Source organism: Acanthochromis polyacanthus, chromosome 2 (genome assembly GCF_021347895.1).
Source record: "Acanthochromis polyacanthus isolate Apoly-LR-REF ecotype Palm Island chromosome 2, KAUST_Apoly_ChrSc, whole genome shotgun sequence".
Taxonomy (NCBI): Eukaryota; Metazoa; Chordata; class Actinopteri; family Pomacentridae; genus Acanthochromis; species Acanthochromis polyacanthus.
Genome location: NC_067114.1, coordinates 8,552,024 through 8,574,060, shown reverse-complemented (window position 1 = coordinate 8,574,060; position 22,037 = coordinate 8,552,024). Strand labels below are relative to the sequence as shown.

The following is a 22,037-nucleotide window of genomic DNA, read 5'->3' as shown; positions in this document are numbered from 1 at the left end:
TTTTGGACAAAATTCAAGATGATTTTTTTTTAAATAGAAAACCTTACCTTAGTGTTTATCACAGACTACTTTACATTATTTCATCATATGGCATGCTTTTACAACATGCTGAAACATCGCGTTTTTTTTTCAACAAACTAAGCTCTGATGTTTTTGTGACATTTTGGATGACACACTAAACTATGACATTTTTTCGATATTTTGGACGACGTACTAAACGATGACATTTTTGTCCAAATTTGGACGACATACTAAACTGAATTTTTTTTCATATTTTGGACAACATACTAAATTATGACATTTTTTCCACAGTTAGAACAACATCTTATGACGTTTTTGTCAAAGGTGTTTTTTGGGCCCTTTTGTTGGTTTTATTCACTAGTTCAGTAGAGAGAATCGCAGGGAAGCAGGGAAGACCTGCAGTATAGGGCCATGAGCTGGAATGGAACCTATCAATTTTTGGTTATATTTTAGACGACATACAATCCATTAGTCTGGTTTTGAGTAATGTTTCACGCTGACTAACAGACAGACATATTCACAGAGAAACGTATGCCTATTGTTCCATAATTCCGCCGTTTCTTGGCGGAGTAACAAACTGTAATATAACTTTCTATGACCAACTCTCACCTTCAGTTAATAAAAAAGCACCTTTGCTTGGATCCTGAAGTTAAATTTAAAAAAATTCTGACAAAGGGTTCACAAACAGTAAACTTTTACTTCATGACATCTCACAAAAAGGCAACCTTAAAAAAACAAAACAATTCCAGTCACAGAGCTGAAAGAAGTAGATCTGTAATGAAATGTCTTATTAAACATATAAAGAATTATAGAAACATTAAATGATAAGTTGTGGAAAAATCTGATGCCCTCCAGTTACGGCTGGCCTTGTTTAATTCTGAAGCAGTGAAACCAGTGTTATGTTTCAGTTGTGTGACTCCAGACAGACTAAAGCAAGAGTGATAAGTACATTTGTAAATTCATCAGCTATTGTCAAAAAAGAAGTTTAAAAAAAAGCACATTCTTTCAGTCTAAGCTTGGAAACCCAAGTAGTTTATAGAGTCTGATAACAGCCCAACATTTAACTAAATACTAACATTTAGCCATAATATTTGCATTACTGAGATATGTTAGTGGGACAAGGTCATGTTAAAAATGCTAGATAAAGGCCCATTGACTCTGTCGTCATATTAATAACCAGTGCATCATTTAGCGCCCTTTTTCATATCTTACATGAACAGTTTGAACCAGTCTTGTGCTTCCTGGTCAATCTCGGGCTCCTCTCAGCACTGAGATACTTCTGGTGAATCAGACAGATTTAATAAAAAGTGCATGCATTAGGCTACTAGTTAATGAATAAAGGCCTCTGCTTGTATGTTTGGTAGCAGCTGCAAAACAGAGTTCATCTGATGAAACTAATGTCTGCTGATCTCTGTTGAAGCATTCAAACTAAATTGTCAGTGTGAGGTCACTATCAAGGGGAGGTACCTCAGGAAAACATACAGAACATGCAGTGTTACAGTTCAACAGGGAAATTCCTGGACCCTACGAAATTGTGAATAACAAACTCTAGCTGTATAAGGTGTCAGTTACCCAGGACATTACCTGACTTTAACTGAGAAAACATCACCATATAAAAGTAAAACAGAACAACAAAACATGGATATGAGATGCAATCAAGAAGTAACAAGACTGTGCCTATAAAAAGCAAAAACAACACCGGATTTAAACTTGATCAACGTCCTATTTGAAGTAGTGATCTTGTGCAATGATACTCTGCTCCCAGAGCTCCTGCCACGTTTGGAATAAACACTGAAGACTCATCTGGAAGTCACATGATGCGCAGATTGTCCTCCACCTTGGGAACCAAATCTGGCAAGTCGGGTGGTGGAAGAGTGACAATTATGTTGGTGTAGTCAAAAAATTGCACTGTGATAAGGCACATGTTTGCATGCGCTGCAGTTAGGTCATTTATTCTGAACTCAGTGGCTGTGGGACGAATTCACAAAAGTTACAGGCATTGCTGTTTGTTGCACTGCTCATCAGATGCAACTTGTATAGTGTTGGGTTCTGTATGTCCTTCTACTGAGGTTTGCTGTTTGGTCTGCAGTTCACAGCCATGGATCCAACTCTGGTCATCGGTGTTGATCCTTGGCATCATCAGTTGGACACAGATGTTTATGTTTGATGTTTGCGCAAGTTTGACGTCCATGGTGAAATTGCAAATTGCAAAGCGGTCAGAACTGGACTTCAGGGAGCTTTACAAACGTTGTGCCATTAGTGGGAGCAGTGTATCATTGCACAAAAGACTATTTTGAATGTGATAGTGACTTCATGTAAATCAGACACAGTCGCTTGATTGCACCTCATATTGCTCAAAATCGACAGCAGGAGCCATCGCTCTAAAGTGCATCCAAATTGAGGTCAGTTCTTCAATTACAATTTTTCCGTGAAGGCTGGTTGTAGACTGTTAGAGGTATGTCTGGAAGTAGGGAGGATAATCCAAGTCTGTACAGAGGAGGATGAGGAGAGTCTGTTAACAGATTCAAGATACAATCTCTTTCTGTGTCTCATTCTCTTGTTCCTGTGTGTCACTGTCCAACAGCAGAGGGGGATGAGCTGGCACAGCAATCCTATAAGCCAAATGATCTTTAGTCAACATCTTCCTGGTGGCAGAGACCAGGCGGGAATAATTGTCAGGGTTGTATTCTGACAAAGGCTGCCGTGTGCACAGCAGAGGAAGGTTGTCTCTGTCGGGTCGAGACAGGAAGAGAGGCGGCCGTCGCTGGCTCTCGCCCTCCTTCAGGGAGTCTGGAAGCGGCTTGCGTTTGCTTTCTGGTAGGAGCATAATGCAGAGGACAGAGAGGACAGCGAAGGAGGCGAAGATGACATGGTGGAGGAAGTAGCCGCCGTTGTTCTGGAGCTCCATCAGGGAGGAGGCGGCCATTCCAACACAACCCGAGGCCAGAACCAGGCCAAGGCAGCCACCTCTGGAGCGGGAAAAGAAGAACAAATCGTTATGAGGAGACAATACTTTTATCTTATCTTGTTTTGACATAATGTTTTCTAACTCCAACTTCCTCACAATGTCTGTAGTCCTCAGCTCAAAGTCTGTTTAGTTCCTATAGAGGAAGTATAGTCTTGAGATCACATACATACTTTAAGTCAAAATTTCTGCTGCTGTGAATAACTCATCAAATAAAACATTACCTGATTTCTAAATGCATAAAGTAAAAGATGACATTTTTTTCACTATAGCTTCTTTAAACTTGCTGTTTGTTTCCATCTTTTAGCATTCCTGAGTAGAAAAGGAAAATAGCTAAAGTTTGCTAATCCTGCATGGTCAGTACTTAGTGGCCACTATCACAGCTTCTAAATGTCATTTGGAACTAGCTAAGAATCTTTCAGGGAACTTCCCCATTCTTCCTGCAGAAGCCTCCAAGTTCTGTGAGATTCTTTGATCATCATGCATGCTCTGCCCTTTTGAGATCTAATCACAGTTTTTTTTTTATGAGATTCATGTAGGGTGGCTGTGAGGGTCATGAGAAAACCCATGAAATGTTCTGCATGCTGCTGGCTGCAACACAAGCCCAAAGCATTATCAGTCCACTCTGTGGTTAACAGTTGAAGAGGTGTTTTTGTTGTCATGAAACACACCTTTACTTGTTGTAGTGAGAAAGTTTTAATTTAACTTGGTTCCATAATGCATGAGGCTTCTTTAGGCGTACATTTGCAAACATGAATTTTGTGGAGAAGGGTACAGGAAAGGCTTTCTTCTGTGAAGGTCACATCTGGGCACAGTAGAACGCTGTACCACCACTCCCAGGCTGCTAAATCTTCCTGAATGTTTTTTGCACTCTGTGATTTTAATTTGGCTTCCAAGCGAATACAGCAAGCAGTTCTCCTGAAAGTTTTCTTGCTCCTCTAGACCTCACCTTGACCTCCAGTGTTCCTGTGAACTACCATTTCTTAATTACATTACAAATGCAGGAGACGGCCACCTAAAAACGCAGTCCTATCTTCTTTTCGCTTGCTTTGTCGGCATCAATTATTTTAATTTACAGTGTGCCAGACAGCTGCTGAGAGCTCATAGCTGCAGATTGTTGTCACAAGGCTTGAGTTGTCAGCTTTGAAATTTGTATAACCTCACCATAATCCCTAATGATGTCTGTGAACAAGCCATTATTTTAACAAGCTAATTAAGGTCTGAGACCTTGGTAAAAGTTATGAGCTCAGATCTTTTGGGGAGCCTGAACATTTGCACACACAGCTGAAAAAAATATACCAATGCTGCTTAAGATACTGAAAAGAATGCCCTTTGGAGATGAGTGCATCTTCTAGTCCTTAAACTAAAGCAACAGAACCTGTGAAATATGGTTCTCCAAATGTTTTCATGCCACTGTACAGACATTGTCAACAAATGTAACTCATACAAGAGTAAATATAGTATTTGTGAGGAAATCATGTATCAGGCTTCAGCTACACAGGCAGTGATTTACAGTAGGATCAAATCACTGTCTTCATTTTCATTTACTGGCAATAAGAAAAATATAAATGTACATAAATGCCTGATCCTTTTGGTTGGAAGAAAAAAGACACTCACCGAACGACAGTTGGCATCACCTCAGAGGCGAAGAACGCGCTGAGCATCGCGAGAGCCTGAGAGAACAGCAAACCCACGACGGAGAGCACCAACACCAGGCCGCCTTGGAGGTCTGACATGAAGAACAGACAACAGTTTAAACTAGACCCAGAATAACTGCAGTAGAATCAACACAAGAGACATTGAATAAACACTTCAGTTTCAAGAGCAGGGAGGGATCTTCAAATGGATTATAGACGTATACAACTGACTCCATCAACAGATCTGCAAAGTTTCATGATGAAAGCAGAAAGAAATATAATGCCGACAGACACGTTAACATTTGAAAGTGTGTGAAACCTCAAGAACACCTTACCAGTTTAATTTGATAAGATGTGTCAACAAAGGGGAAAATCTGCAGTTGTCATTTAACTTACATCTGCTTCCATTTTAACCCTCTGAAGTTCAAAACCCAACAGTAAGTCTGAAAGATAGGTTGTTGAAAAAAATTAAGTCCAAATTAAACTGTTTATCATAGCCAGAAACGGTAAAAACATGGAAGAATTCTTTTGTTTTTAAAATTTCTGACAATCCTTGAAGTAATTATGTGTGACTTTCAGGAAAACAGCTTAGGATATTTAATCATAATCACTACATTTTATATATATTTTTTGCCACCGAATCAACCAATTACAGTAACCAGATTGTGTTGAAAACAAAAAAATCGGACAGTGAAATATTCCAATCAGACTGCCTGCTGGAGATTGCGTGGAGATACTGTGGCAAATATTTTCTGGAACTGTCCCTCTGCGGCTCTATTTGGGCGAAGTGTTCACAGGGTCCTGGAGGCAGTTTTTAAAAGGAAATTTCTTTTTGACTTGATGTACTTATATGATTTAGAACATATTAATGGAGCCAAGAGTGATAAATAGCTGTTAATCGTGCTGTTAGTTGCATGTACGAAGACTTTGACTGGAAAACAGCTTAAGAAATATACGCCAGCCATAAAAGAGTGGATTGGTCTGGTTTACAATATACACACATTGAAAGAACAATTTTAAATTAAGAAATTAATTCGAAAATATTTGAGGAAAATTGGTCTAGATGGCTTGCCCATGTGCCAACTTTTGGACCTGATTTCGTACAACACTAGTAATGTTTTAAAGTATATTTTCAGATCTGAACAAGAATTGGTGCGTAAGAGCCCATTTTTAAAATCATTTAAATTTGTATTAATATTCATTTTTGCTATTATTATTATTTTATATATGTACAGGTGAACTTATACATATGTGTATAGCTTTGTGATGAGATGGATTCTCCCTTTTCCAGGTGTTGCTGTCCTAATATGTTTCTGTTCCAAAAAATAAAAACAATAAAACAGAAATGAAAAAAAAAAAATCTGTGTGCCACAGTGCAAATGAGAATTTATAATTCATTCAGATGGAGCCAACAGTCATGTAGCAAAAATTCTAAGACTTTTCAGCTGAACTGCAGGCTGTGCTTACACAGAACAGACAGAATAAAAGAACTGAGACAAACTTAAAGTAGAAGAAGTAAAAATAGTTGACCCATTTTTTCCAGCGTTGGTGTCGTAGGTTCTTGGATAAATAGTGTATATGCCGATTCCATTTTTGTGAAATAAATTATCCTTTTCAGATTCAGTTTTTTCATTTTTTATGATTTATGGCATTATAAAATAATAAAAGTCATTACTGAGAGTTTTCTACTTCTAGTCAAGGTTGAACTGTTTCCAGAAAGGTGCAGGATTTCACACTGCAGTGAAAAATGAGCCCACACTGAGCAAAAATGTAACAGGAGCAAAAGATGCCAACAAACGGGCTGTGGTTCGGAGGGTTAAAGAGCAATGATTAGATGTCACTTAAGGAAAGTAACGTGTCAAACAGCTGATGTGGATGTAACGTACACGGAGTGAGGGCCAGCAGAAGCAGCGACGACAGTCCAGTGATGATGGCGGACAGCAGCAGCATGCCACGCCGACCGAAGTGATTCACAGACAGACAGATGAAGATGCAGCCGACAGCTCCTGTTGTCACTCGGAGGAAGTAGCTGAAGTAGAAGTTGGTGGAGTAACTGTGCAGGTTTCTGGTGAAACAGTACTGGATGCCTGTCCCAATGAACCTGGAGGGGAGTTAGATAAACAGACATACAAGAGTGTGTTGTTTAAATGCTCACCTGACTGTTTTAACATAAAAGAAATTTAGCTGTGAATCAGTAAGTTAAGATAGTTTTCACATCAGTTCACTCAGTCTGTTGATTTCACAGACAACTAAATCCATTCATGTAGTAAAAACTCACAGAGTGAAGCTGAGAATGAGGCAGTTCTTCCAGATGACACGAGTCCGACGCATCTCCAGAACTGAATGGTAACTTGGTTGACAGTCATCTCCGTACACTGAATCTATCTCTAAAAACAGAAAAAGAAGATCAGATTGAAGATTTGGTTGAAACAGCTAAACTCTCTCTCTGATGGTTTCCAGCATAATAGAATTCCAGTAATCCAGTGTGTGTTTTAGAAAAGATGTGGAAGTACAGCAATGAAAGTTAGAAATGTACTAAAGCTCCAAAAGACCAAATCTCTGTCATAGATTCTATAGATAGAATCTTTTTATATAACAATAAAATATCTACAGGAGAAACAATCAATTGCTGCAGGAGGAAATACACTGAGTGAATTAAAGTTGAATAATTTAAACCGTAGCTGAAACAACTAGTTGATCGATATTAAAATAATCGGTGACTATTTTGATATTTGGTTAATAATATATGATAAGACTTTACTGGTTCTACCTTTTCAATATTTGGAATTTCAAGACATTTTGAAGACAATATTATAGCTCCAGGGAACTGTAAAAGATTTTTATTTTTTTACATTTTTTTGATAATTTATGGACCAAATGCTCAAGTTGCAGTTAAAAAGAAAATAAAAATCATCATAAGTTGCAATATTCATTTATATTTATTTGTTGGAATACAAATAATAGTTTGTGTGCTTAATAACAGCAAGGATACAAAGATTTAGGCTGGAGAGATTTCTTCTAATAAAGTGACCAGATCAATTTCAGGTGGATGAACTTCACTTGTTTAGAGAAAATGAAAACATCTTTTGGATTTTACTGAGTCAGACTTGACCTTCAAGGCCACTGAAACAGTGGGAAACAATAATAATCATAACAGAAACTGCATATTTCTTGTACAATATTACATTAGAAACATACCTTCATGTTGACCAAAATGATAGATAACGTTTCGCTTCATTACAATATTTTAAAGCTTGATCAAATTTAATCAGTTTATGTGTCGATGAACTGTTTTACTTGTTCTCGTTCAGGAAAATGTTTGATGAGCAAATTTTTGTGCTTATGTGCGTATAGAAGATGTGTGTGAATGTGAATATATCTGCGTGTACCTGACAGCAGGGTTTCCCCCGGGTAGATCTCATCCTGCAGAAAAACACCATTTCTGGTGGAGAATTCCCGGAGGCTCTTCTTCACCTGAGGAATCCGAGTCGTAGCCAACAGCCAGCGAGGAGACTCCGGAAAAACTGATGCACAGCTGAGAAAAACAGATGTGTTGAAATTTTCAGAAAGATAAAACTCTCAAACATTCTCTTTAAACTCATCAGAGGGGGTAAAAATGATTTAACTTGTGTTTTTTCTTCTGCACATTAGATTTAAAATAACTGTTGACATTGTAGAATTCCTTAGCAAGGAAAAGGAAAACATATTTTTTTACAACACATTACCACTGATATCTCAACAGCCTATGCAAACCTGTTAACATAGATTTATAAATATATATTTATATGATCTTACTGTCCAAGTTTCCCACATATTTAACATTTTTAGTTCTGCCATAAGCTGATACCACCACCAGATATGTTCACTTCCTCAGACAAACTCATGGGTAAGAAAGGCTACTAAAATGAAAAGCGGTGTTGGTCTTAATGAGTGTTCCTGATAAATAAATTGATTAATAAATAACTGAACTCTGAATGGCATAAAGATTTTTATCATCATTTTATATATCTAACCCTCTGAACCCCAAAACCCACTGTCAGTTTTAAAAAGCATGTAAACTTTTTTTTTTTAAATTGACACTATTATACCATGTATTGGAACCTCAAACTGTAAAATCATGCAATTAAAAAGTCTGCTAAGTTTTATTTAACATCCTCATTGTGCTTGATTTACTCACCTGTAGCATGCCATTCTATCAGCAAAGCATCCAAATCTAATCTTAAAACCGTGATATTTCATCAGAATCACTTTGTATTGCATGTCCCATTTAAAATAAAATAAATAAGTGACTCTGCCGGAACCGACAGTCTCTATTCTGTGACGTTTTGATTAAACTGCAGGTTGTGTCAACATAGAATATACAGAAGACCAGCAAGTAGTAAAATACCTGTAATATGTACAGTCATGTTTGTTTTTTCCAGTTTTAGGAATACCAGTGGTAAATGTTGTACATGTTGATTCCATGTCTTCCCCATTTTTTTTTTTGTAAATTAAATAACAATAATAATTTAAAGAAATCTTTTTTCTTTTTTATGATTTATGGCATTTTATCTTTGTTATATTGTACAGAAGACATTCTCGAGTTCTCTCAACATCTAGCTCTGACTACGCTGTTACATGGAGGTGCAGGATTTTATATTGGAGAGAGATATGAACCTTAAGTGAGTAAGAACTTGACAGGAGCTAATTTAAAACAACAAACAGGTTCAGAGGCTTTATTTTTAAATTTAGATGTCTCTCTTAAAAGATGAGAGCATAAAACTAGAGCATCTCCACACTGCCAACACTTTGAACACTAATTCACAATGTCAGACTGATGCACTGAACACCACTCTCCTACAAATACAAACATCTTTCACCCTCAAAACCGTCAGCTGACTCACCACCAATAGGAAAGCAGCAGGAGCAAAGGCAGCGTGGCCACCGCTTGGAGAACGGGCCAATCACGGCACAGGACGGCGACGCCTGGCAACAGCAGCTCTGCAAACACACCGAAGAAGCCGCTGACCATGGCGACCATGAGACGATGTGGAGGGTCACACAGCTCCAACCCTGAGGGAGGAAACACACAACATCAGATGACCGCCGGGGCAAAACAAACACGTTTATCCAGAACCAAACCATCACTTTCTCACACGTGAAACGAATGGCTCAAGTATGACACACAGGTCAGATGTGGGCTTAGCAGCACTGATGAAGGCATCTTTTGTTCCATAAAATCCACCTGTACAACACCTGCAGAAAAACAGGAAATGCTCACCACTAAAAATTAAAAATGCAGGTTAAATTCATTAGCAATGAAAGCCTTGATACATTTGTTTGGCAGCCTGATGTATAACAGTGCATCTTTTTCACTTGTGTCACTGTTACACTGTTTCTTATTTTACATTTTCCCTTCAGTTAGATATCTCCTGTGGCTGTCCTACACTGACTGATAAAACACCACAAAACACTATTGTGGTGTTTGTTAGACATGAATTTCTTAAATTACATTGCAAACAATCTAAAACTAAACTGTCATAAAACAGATTATGCAATTGTGAGAAATAAATTAAGAGGATCCAACTATGAGTCACTGGGAAGAGACAAGAGTCCCCAGACATGAGGTGGACTGGATTACATGTTACCAGCAGCACAGCTTACAACCTGACATGACAAGAAAATCAGAGGTGGTTGAGCAGAAGCCTGATTTGAGATGGAATAAAGCATCTGAAAACACACAGATGTAAGGTCCAACAAGCTGCATGAAGCTGCTGGAACACAAAGTCCTCTTAGCTTCAGGTCATGACATCAACTTGTTTAGGAGCGTATTAAACTGTGCGTGCTTCTTCTCAACTTTAACCTCTTTCACAGCTCAGATTCCCTTCACGTCTCCTCCCTGTAAAGCAGGAGGGTGTGCAGAGGAACGAAGAGCTCACTTCCTCCTCACTTCCTCGCCTTCAGTCCTGTCCTGCTATTGTTTTCTGCTCTCCGTGGACGAGCAGCGCTGGCAGGACATCACTGAGAACCTCTCCCCTCAAGTCCCTCATCCCACCCACCAAACATGAGCCGAACCTGGGGGGAGAAAAAGCCTAAATCTGGTCCTAATCTAGCCCTGACCTCGCAGGAATGTGGGAGTATGTCAAAAACAGAAAAAGTGTGTGTATTTTAGACGAACCACTGAAACACTCCACCGCCTCCCATCACCTTCTCCCATGCAGGAATGTGTACAGTCTCAAACATAATTATGCTCCCAAGTTTTAGACATTTTGTCCCAGACGAAGTCCTGCAGAACACCAGGAGTAAAGGATCTATCACAGAGGGGTGGCACACTTCTACTTAAAAATACCACCGACCAGCTGCCTGCTGTCAGTCAGATTTCACAACACACTTCAGATGATCCTCAGATGACAATTTCCCCGAAAACTCTCCCGTCAACATCAAACACACAATCTTGATTTAAGCTGAGAAGTTCAAACACGCAGGCTGAAGCAAAGATCATCCAATTTACATGACTCATGAGCAAAATGAAAAAAATAAATAAAAAGCTACAGTGTGTCCCTTTTCCATCCTACATAACTAAAACACATTTTTAAAAAAAGCTCTAAAAATCCACTCAACACGACTTTATCTGCACCAGGCAGCAGACAAACAGTCAGATTTTCCCATTTGAAGTTTGTGGAAATCAAAAACTCAGATAAAGGAGTGTAAATATTGGACTGACATGATAAAGTAGGCCTGTGACTGCTGGCTGACAGTTCTTCAGCAGCAGAAGTTGTTGTAGTAGTTACAAGTTTACAGATGATCCCTAAACGCCTCACATGCTCGCTACACAGCTGTGCACAGAGAAGCCTCTAGTCTCCTCAGCTGAATGTGAGTCCAAATATTACTTTTAACAGTGTGAAATAAAGTGTTCTAATCTCAGACTTAGAAAGATGAGACCTAAGGATTTTATTTACATGGATTGTTTTCTAGGTACAAGTTTATTCTGTGAGAATAGTTAGAATTTTCTCAGTCGATTACATTCATTTATTCTGGGGAAACTGTGATTGACATTTAATTAACTGTGCAACCCTGAGAGAGGCTTATGCACATTAGGAAAACTCATGAGGTGACCCAAGAATATAATGTGTTCTACGCATGAAAGGTCCCTTTTTAGAGTCTTAACATAATTAACTGTCTGCTAAATGGAACTGTAGTAATTCTAGAAGTGCTTGTTTGACTGACTGGTGGATACAATCTGATAAAATTAACTCAGTTGCTTTTCCTGTTATCAGAGTCTGAAGCTGTAAATATCACGAAACATCCTAGTAACAAAGACATGAGAAAGAAACAGAGAGAAGCAGCATGTGAGGAGGAGATGGTTGATAATTACAGATAATCAAACAATGTGTTACATAATGTGCAAGGATCTTGAAAAATGAGCTGAGTGGCATTTGCACTGATGGAAAGACCACCAACAAACTTTAAAAACTAAAGAAATAAAGCTCGTATTGTGTAGGAATGACAAGTATTACATAATATAAGAGGAAAATATGGATCTTGTCGGTGATAGAACAGAGAAAGTGTTCTTGCCACGAAGCTGAAACTGTTTCCTTAGTACAGATTTCAAATTGCATTTAAATAATCTTTTGGTTCTGGTTTGTGATTTTCAGACATCAGCAGTAAAATTATGAAGTCTGATTTCACTTGTTTGCGCCTCCTGAAGTAAAGATAAGACGATAATGCAAAGATAGGCGACATTTCTGATTTGCTCCTATAAGAACTCGGAAGGCTTTTCTTATCTTTGACCGATAAGATAATTCACCAGTTAGCAGGGTACACAGCTTTACAGTCTGAATGTTTTTTTGTTTGCTTTCCCCGTGTAAAGCTTTAAAAAGTCTGCAAACAGCGTGACACATTTTGTTCAATGGTGGGAATCACAAGGCTGCTCCTTATTACATCAACATTATCTAACCTTTATACATTTAATGAAACAGTAAAGACACGTGAGTCATCATCAGTCTTTAGGTCAAACACACGATGGCTACAGAAAAAAATGTAAAAAAGACAAATCTAAAGTAACTCCTTTATCTGGGAAAAAGATCAACTAACTCTGTAATATTGAAACTGAGACTGTGAGAGCTTGTGGGTTTGAGGGACTGTCCTCCACTAACACAGCTGCACGTCTTGGACAGAGAACAAATGGAAACACAGTGGTAATCATGTGCCACTTATTATTTACCCACTGGCCTCTAATTTTGCTTATTTCTGTCATCAGGGTTTTGCTTCTGTTTTTTTTTTTTACAGTTCTTCTGCTGTGTAAAATTAAATTGTGTACACCAAAAAACAGAGAAAAGCAATTTACCAAAGTTATGACCCTGGTATAAACACAGTGCCAGCCAGCGACTCAGGACCAAGAGCAGGAATCCAAAGTGCTCTCTAGAATAAATAAACGAGTGAGTGCGAAGAGGCTGGGGTTGTTCTTCCACTTTCTGACAGAAGTCGATTACTGAATAAGACCACAGGAAGCTCAACCGTCGGTTAAACGCCACAACAATTAAATGTGTGTTTGTACAGGACACTTACTGGCAACGTAGGACGACACAAACACTCCGGCCAGCATGACGCCCTGAGACAGACGCAGCAGCAGAAACACCACCGGACTGCTGGACAGACAGACGGCCGCCCCGAACAGACTGGACAGACTGATGGAAAGGAGGAAAGTTCTCCGACGACCCAACCTGAAAACACAAACACAAGTCACACTGCTATCGTGTATCAAAGCACTTATAAAGCACTAAAGCGTTCAGTATTAACCTCCGAAACCCCAAGCAGCTGCCGTTGGTCTGGTTTTTGTTCCAGTCTCATTTTTCATTGCAATATAAAGTCCTGCACCTCTATGGAAACAGCACAACCATGACAGGAAGTAGAGAGACCTTGAAAATGTCTTCTGTGCAAAGTTAAGATTCCATAAATCATTAAAAACAAAAAAATTAATACTGAATCGCTTTCATTATTTTTCTTTATTAAAAAAACTTGTGGTCATAGGTATTAGCAAAGCACGTAAAAGAGGCTGTGACTCTACATACAATACATATTTTACTGCTTACGTTTGTGAACAGATTTTAGTTGTTTTTTTTACAGATTCTAGTTTGAGCAAAAACTATTTTGACAAAATTTGAATAAAGGGATTCTTTTGATAGATCATGGCTTTTTTTAAAGGTATATTATTGTCCTTTTCGCCTTTATTTTATTGGACAGTAGAGAGAAGAGAGACAGGAAACATGAGTAGAAGAGTAGGAGAAAGACATGCAGTAAAAGGTCACACATTTGATCGATTGGTTAATTTTCTTGACGGAGCTGAATCACAGAAAAGTAGTTTAAGGACCATTGGAAAGCTGGAAATTCAATGATTTTCACTGTTTTTAGATTGTCTTGCTCTAAAAAAATTGTGAACTTGGGTTAGGGTTATTCTTCAAACATGAAGACCTTTTAAATGAAACTGAAATTTTACAATTTGAACACCTTTAGGCCTTTTTTACTGATGTAATATTGAGCACTCTGGGTGTCTGCATTAAATGTGATTATTACTTACCAGTCACACAGTGTACCAAGAAAGACGTATCCCAGAATCCACCCTGTCATGAAGCCGATGTGCTGCACAGGGACGTTCCAGTAGTTACTGCAAACTAGATTCCACTGCAAAGCAAGACAAAGAAGTACACTGACGCATGTGTAGACCAAAGCAAGACTCACGATTAACAAGGAGAAAAAAATACTTATAAAATACAGTCCACTCTCCTTCGGTTTAAAAACAGACAGAAATGTCAAGATCCAAAGTACTCTTCTACCAAAAAGCTTTAAAAACCTTCTCTTCTAAAATCACAGACGATGCTTGTGCACGTCAAAACAAAGCTGGATTACAAGCCACATTTTTTTTAGGTCCAACAGTGTTGTTCAGGGTGTAAAACACAGTACACCGATTTAATCAAAGGAAAACAGTTAACACCTGAGCAGGAGGCCTGTAAAGTCACAGGTGAGAAATACACAGTCTGACCACTAGATGGAAACAAACAAGTTACAAGATTTAGCTAATAGCAACTATGGCATCAGGCTACACACACCAGAGTAACGACAAAAAGGACTGAAATCAATTCATTGCATTTGGTCTGGGATGAGCTGAGGCCTCTATTTGGTATAACTGAAAATTTCTTCTCAATTAATTATCTGCTATTTAATTAACGGCCAACTATTTTGATAATATCCAGTTTAGGGAATTTTGTTTGAAGAAAAAAAAATGTCGCAATTCTATGATTTGAAGTTCTTAAATGTGAATTCTGGCTCTGTTGTTCCTTTACAACAGCAAACTGAATATCTTTGCCTTGTGTCTGTCATCTTGGACTTCCAGAAACATTTTCACCATTTTCTAACATTTTAGAGACCAAACATCAAATCCAACTAACAGAGAAAATAATCAGATAGTTCATGGACAATACAAATAACTGCCTGTTGCAGAACTACTGGAAAGCTACAATATAGTTTTAGCCACATGATGATCCAAATTTGCGTTCCTGCCTTTTAGTTGCTCCTTTGTCCGGGTTTTTCCATGAGGCCAGCAGACATCCATGGGCTAAACTGTGACTGCTTTGTTTTCATTTAAGAGGTTAAACAACTGGACTACAAACTAATTACATTAGGAATGGCATTATATTCTACATTTTTCTTTAATGGCATGAAGAGTATGAACCCAGTAAAGTGTTAGCCTCTGCTTTCAGTCTTCTCTGTGGTTCTCAACCCAAAGCCCAAATTCATTCTGAACACACAAAGCTTTAAAAACCGAGTTTTTTTTTTTCTAAAACAGTTCAGTTGTTGCCTAAAATAGTCGGGTAGAAGAGCTTAAAGCAAATGATCCTCAAACAGAAGTAAACAAAGCATTTTTGACACCATTTTCGACTGCAGATTAATACATATGTGCTCTGCTGAATATTTGCAGCAACAAGACATGAGGGCATGTGGCACCAAAACAAGCCCCAGAGCTCATTTTCATACCAACTTGAACAACAGCATACCACACAGAGGAACACCCTACCCATAATCATCGTTCACGATACTTATAACCATTGAATGATGCATACAGAGACATTTAGCTTCGTGATGCTTCAGTGGAATTTACTAAAATATCTGATAAATACATAGCTGCATTAGCTTCTTGTTTGTTTTCTGGCTTTGAATCTCTGATTTTGTGTATTCAGATTGTCCTGCTCTTCAGCTGCTCAGATACACATCTAATACCACATCGAGCTTTAAAGTAAGTAGCTTTTCATTTGATTATTCTCATTTTAGCTGGATGACCTCTCATAACCTAGTTTCAAGTCTCAGCAAGTTATCTGCCATCAAACCACAACTGATCTGGAACGCAGAAATCAAACTACAACTTGCATTAATGTGTATAATTGACTTTTTGTGCAAGTCTGTGACTTAAAAGGGCACGAGAACAAGATGTCACCAGCATGCGTCACTCATCCTAATGTGACTGTGCAGCACGCAGAGAGTAGCAGGATACCAGCCGAGCCCCAAACAGAGAGATTTCTGTGAGGAAGCAGGAATGGAGATCATGCCGTTCCTAATGGAGTTAAGATGCCTGCTGACAGTGTTATTACATTAGAACAAAGCAACGCTCAAAGATACCAGCAGCTCTACGCCTATTTAGTACCAGTCGCTGCCTGCAAGAAAGTATTTCTCCACTTCTGTCCTCCTCCCCCTCTGATATCTTCCTCCTCTACTCTGCTGAATGTAGTCGCAGTGTTCAATCGAGAGTATTTTAGAGGTACATGACTGAAGAGTGTGGCATCGAGGCAGCATTAGTAACTACAGTAATAGTCAAAGTTGAGAAGAACTTAGAACAGGAGTGAATAAAAACAAACGCCTAATAATATGAAATCCCAGCAGAAACTAAACTGCTGTCTGGCAGATGTCAGGTTTCAATACAAAATAATAATAAAAAATGTATCAAATAAGACTTTGGTTTGTAGCTGCTGCAAGACCAGTTGTGGAGGCATATGCAAGTATATCTACGTAAGTAGGTTCAGGATTTGATTGAAAGTGCTAATAACCTCATCCTGAAGCCATTGCAGAGTGGCTTTAATATGCAGTACTTCTGACAATCAACAGGTGGTGACTTCCATGAAATCTCTGGCTGACAGACTCTTATTAACCACACCTGACGAACATCAGCGGGGTTACTGCATTCGGTGCGGTATCTGGCTGGGTAAGTGTGTGTGTGTGTGTGTGTGTGTATGTCCGGTCCGATATCTCTACAAGTGCTGAAGACAGGATAATCAAACTTGGCACTGAAGATCGGTCTAAAGTCCCCTGCTCAGGTGTGGGGTTACAGGTCAGCAGATCAAGTAGGAAGGGATATACGTAGGATGATCAAAATTGATACAGAGTCATATGCAAGTATTTGATGCCATCTACTGAAACTCGCCAGTAGATGGCGTGGTTCTGCCATCTACTGAGGGCTCATCTAGTTCAAGACGCATCACCTTCTCTCAACAAATATTAAGCACATTTTTTTCCACAAGCCATTATGATGCCATTAGCTTCATTCACTCCTCCTGATCAGAGTGCTGGTGGTCGTTTTGACAATAATTACATAATTAAATACATATTAGGCATCAAATCGTCATAGACATGATGAACACGCCTAGTTTGGAGTTATGACAGGCTATTTAGTGAGTATTTATCCACTTGTACCTGTTAGTGAACTGGACTGACAAGACCTTCATATGATTCCTGTATCCTATTTTTATACAAGAAAATGTCTATTTTATGTTGGTTTTCAATTTTAGCGAACTTTTACATACGATGTTAGTCCTTACTGTGTCCTAGCTCTATCTGCATGTTTAATGTACAAAAAAGAGAGCTGGTAAGCGTTTGCAAAAATCTGCTTGAAGTTAGCTCAAGTGCAGACTAATGAGTGAAGTCATCTCATCTATTGCTACGTCCATCTGTGATCAAACCTCATTACTTTTCCCGTAGTGATCAAAAAATGCCGCTAAGACAACTTCTCAAAAGACACCTTTTTGTGCAGTCGGTATCTTTATGCTGGAATGAAACGGGGAACCATGTTTGCTGTTTGTTAAGGCAAATTAATTGAAGAATATGCTAAATATAATCAGATCATATAGTCTTAGAACTATATTCTCCTGAAGAAATCCTTTTAAGCTCTGGATGCAAAGCAACATTCATTTATAGGCCCTTAAAATCTCAAGTAAGTAAGTTGCTAAATATTCCAATCTGCTAATAATGACATTGGAACAATAAGAGAGCTTTGTGCTTGTCTGATTTGCCACGTTTCCTCTGGGTTCTCACACTTGACAGATGCTTATTCTGGTACTGTTTTTGTACTTTTATCTCACAGGCTACATTCACACTAATATGTTCATTTCAAAATGTGGAACTTTTTCTCCATTCATGCCTTCTCTGGTGTCTTAGGAGCCCTAAAACTGAAACTATTAGAAACTATTAAATGCTGCTGAACCCGTTTTAGTCTGGACAAAGCAGAGAGGGACACTTTTGGAAACAATAATTAAAGACACTAATGTTTCTCTTCTAACTGGTTCTTAACTGTTACTGGGTGCTGTTTTCTGAATCGTCAAGCCTCTAATCATGTGACCATCACCTGGAGGAAAACACATACATCAGCTTTGACTCCATTTGGTTAATTCAACACAGCTATGTTCCCAATGCGCTGCTGATTTTTGTCATCTACACTCGCTGCAGTTTTGCAGTTAGGAAAACTCTGGTCTTACTTTTTTCTTTCTCTGTACAATTTTCTCCAACCGAGCGGCCAACTCCCTGCTTCATGTTTACACTGATGCTTGTATCCTCCATGTACATGAATGATCAGAATAACCTTTGAGATGAGTTCTGATTTGAAGCTCATCTAAACAGACATTTTTTCTTTTAAAACACTGTTTTGTTTTGTTTTTTAGAGATCCTTTACTTCTGATGTGGTGTTGTTAGTGCTTCACTTGAACGCTGACTACTGCAACTCCCACCTTTGGATTTATTACACAATAGAGTTCAACCAATCATCCAATCAAAACTGTGCACCTGGTTTAGGCTGACTAAGTCTGTTTGCCTTGTGTTTTTGTCCACTTTGGCTGTACATTAATCCCTATTCTGCCATCCAACTTTGTCCTCTGGACGTTGCCGTCTGCTAGCACAGAAGCACCTGATTCAGCTACTTTTTGCTGGAAGATGCACGTCAAACCCTGTTTTTAATCAAATGCCCAATCGCCACACAGTAAACCTGGAGGTTTCATGGGCCTTTTGGAAATCTGGGGCCTCGGGGGAAGTTTGATTTTCACAGCTGGTAGTCAAACGCTGATTACGGGGTAGGAAGATGCCAAATAGTTGTCATCTGTGTGATGTGACGAGTGTGAGGAAACATTACGACATACACCAAGTGGATGACAAAGGGTTTGGCAAAGAAGAGTAGAGATCACAAGGTGGATCTTCACCAACACCTGTGCCTTCAGAGATGAAAATGAACACCTCTATCTCTTAACCTCTTAAGCCCTGGCCATATTTTCAGAAAAAATTTCTGGGCTTAAGAGGTTAAAGCAAACATAATGAGCTTCACCAATCTGTGGTGCTGGACGTCTGCACTCAGTCTGTTGTTTTGCTCAGCGGCCTGTGTTGTACTCGTTTTTGTTTTTCCATTATTGAAATTTCCTTTGTCTTGGTGAATGGCGTCATGGACAGAGGAAGCTGTTGCTGGAGGACGCCAGGGTCTCAGGAAGGAACATGGAGGACTCAGACTTCCCACAGTTTGCCATGGACGGAGGGGAAAGTCCTGTCACTGCCGGTTACTGTTTCCTTGAAGCCACGATACACAGACCATAATCTCAGAACAACCCCAGGGGCAATTACCCATAATGACTTTGTCCGGTTTGTCAACACTCAACTGTTAACGCTTACAACCGTGCTTTGGCATTGTTTATTATTTACTCACATTTAGCACACAGTAGCAGACTCAGTGTGAGGCTGTTTGAATGAAGTCATGGTGACAAAACATCTTTGTTGGAGGCTATTATCAATATTTGCAGACTGGGATGGATCCTTAAGCAGCACAGGAGCAAGAGACCAAGTGAAGAAGAGACAAAGAGGCCTGCTGCCTGTTTAGACGTAACACAACAAGATACAAGCACACAGAAATGCTGCCTGGTTGTAGCAAGCAAGAGATCTAGTTCTATATTTTAATTCAAACCTCAAAGTGATTTCTGTATAAATGCTGGTTTTCTGTGGCCTGAGAAGCCATTCTCTGTCCACTGTCTGGTTGATCTGTTACATGTGATCCTGGGAAACACAGATGAGTGAGAGTGAACAACATTCTGTGCTCCAACAAACTTTTAACTGTTCAACAACCTGAGTCAATATTGACTGAAAGTTGCAGACAGTCATCTTCATGACAGGCACATGCCTCGAGCAGAGATAAAACCTGAGTGGAAACTGGAACAAAGACAGAGGAGCACCACCATTTAGGATCAAGTCCAAAGAAATGTAATTAGTTAACGTTATGCAACCAAGGAAGTTGTTAAGCCCAGAATGTTGCTGCTGGTTCCAAATATGACTGCATGGGTAGATTAAGGAGATAAACATGCAGTCAAACTGGATTCTGAAATGTTTTTCAGTGCAAAACTCAGACTACACATAAAGTTTAACCTCCAGCACACCCACAGAGACCTCTATCATACTCAGCCTCTTACCTCAGTCACAAAGTTGCTCTGCAGCCCCGCCGCAACAGAGTACTCCCACCCCTGGGTGCAGGACACCCTCTCCTTCGGCACGTTATGAGAAAAATCCGAGGTGTTGGGAGGGTATTTGTAAAGTTGACAGTGGCTGAACCCGGAGCCGTTCACCCAGGGGATGGTGAGGTTCAGGTATCCCTGCCTGGAGAAGTTGCTGAGGAGGAAAGTGGAGGGAAGCAGCTTCGGGTCCGCTCTGCAGTGGTACGAGTCCGGGATCAGGGTGTAAAAAACGTCGCTGAAGAGGTTCAACATGACCGCGAAACTGGGGAACCAGCTGAAGACGACCACGATTCGGTTATAGCGCCCATAACCGCCGGTGTGAGGGAAAATCTTGGTCTCGTAATCCATCTGGAGACGAGGTTTGGCGGTGGCAGACGCTCCTGTGGCCATTACGCAGCGAGAGCGCTCACTGGAGAGGCTGGAGGCGCAGCAGCAGGTAGGCAGGAGGGGCGGGATCTGAGGCTCAGACAGCCCGGGGTCTCTGGATCGAGCGATGACACACCTGCTGGCTGATTCAGGGGCTAATTTCTGGCCAACACGTGAGTCCAAACTATTTTTACTGAGTCACAAACAGCAGCGCAGGGAGATACAGTTACCTCTGTGGAACTCTGCGTCCATGTGACTCGGTGATTCACAGCTGAACGTGTAGTGAAACTAATTCAGATTTCTGTAATAAAATATCAGGTTTTGATATTAGAAATTAGCCAGCTGTAACTTAATCCTAACATCCTTGTAGTGGTTAAAGTTTAATGCCAGCGATGCAGGATTGCACTTCCGATAAACCTGTTGGACGTTAGTTAAAAATACACAAAAGAATAATCACACTTGGAATATTAAGACTTCTATCATCACTAGAATGTGCTGAGATCCCTGTGGATCATTCATTTCCCATAATGCAACTCACCTGCCGATATCAAGAGACCTCGACCCAAGCCTTTTCTTTTGATATCCCTCTTTGGAGTATAACATCCTAACATGAAAATTAACATTTGTTTTTTTGTTTTTTTTTACTTTTAATAAAAATGTATGCAAGATATATCCCATGGATTTCAAAATTCTCTCAATTATATATTGACCCTTTCATTAGCCTAGCCCTCACCTACCAAAAGAACTTTGTCATCAGCTGGATGTAGCTTTCAGTGGTGTGTTGATGAGTTGGTATTCGGGATTTAGAAATGCTTTGCCATGGGATGTGTGTATTCCTTCTTCAGACTGAAAAAAAAAACCCAGACACACACACACACACACACACACACACACACACACACACACACACAGAGGCATATATATATATATATATATCACATTACACCAGGAGATACATTAACAAACTAAGTGCAACAACAGACTGTTGACATCATATCCAGCTGACGACTCATAACTCCAACTGGTTTTTCTACTTTTGTAAGAGCTCATTATGTTAATGCCAGTGAATACATAAATGTGTTATGTCAGTTGTTGGTGACAAGACTCCACAACTTACAGAAAAGTTGCAAAAACAACTGAGATATTAATGTGAAATAATGTGTATTTTTCCCCCTGTAATTTCAGATTAGTTCTTGGCAGACATGGCAGGTGACAGTTTATGATTAGAAACGGGAATTCATCGACAGATATTCAGGCTGAGTGACTAAA

General features: G+C 39.4%; 1 protein-coding gene across 1 annotated transcript; it reads right to left on the bottom strand.

Annotated features, from left to right (window-relative positions):
* Nucleotides 1-698: 698 nt before the first annotated feature.
* Nucleotides 699-20,995, bottom strand: slc22a31 (solute carrier family 22 member 31). Its single transcript, XM_022201324.2, has 9 exons — nucleotides 20,361-20,995; nucleotides 14,180-14,283; nucleotides 13,171-13,325; nucleotides 9,507-9,675; nucleotides 8,013-8,158; nucleotides 6,902-7,010; nucleotides 6,510-6,724; nucleotides 4,604-4,715; nucleotides 699-2,990 (listed from the first exon to the last, which is right to left on the bottom strand). Exons 1-9 carry the CDS (start codon nucleotides 20,790-20,792, stop codon nucleotides 2,546-2,548), a joined length of 1,887 nt encoding a protein of 628 aa, XP_022057016.2. The 5' UTR covers nucleotides 20,793-20,995; the 3' UTR covers nucleotides 699-2,545.
* Between the last annotated feature and the right edge of the window lie 1,042 nt (nucleotides 20,996-22,037).

Coding starts and splice junctions, on each gene's coding strand:
- slc22a31 (XM_022201324.2), bottom strand. CDS start 20,792: ATGGCCACAGGAGCGTCTGCCACCGCCAAACCTCGTCTCCAGATGGAT. Junction 9,676..13,170: donor TGTGTCGTCCTACGTTGCCA/GTAAGTGTCCTG, acceptor TTCCTCCCTCAG/GGTTGGAGCTGTGTGACCCT. Junction 4,716..6,509: donor TCTGCTGGCCCTCACTCCGT/GTACGTTACATC, acceptor TCTTCATGTCAG/ACCTCCAAGGCGGCCTGGTG.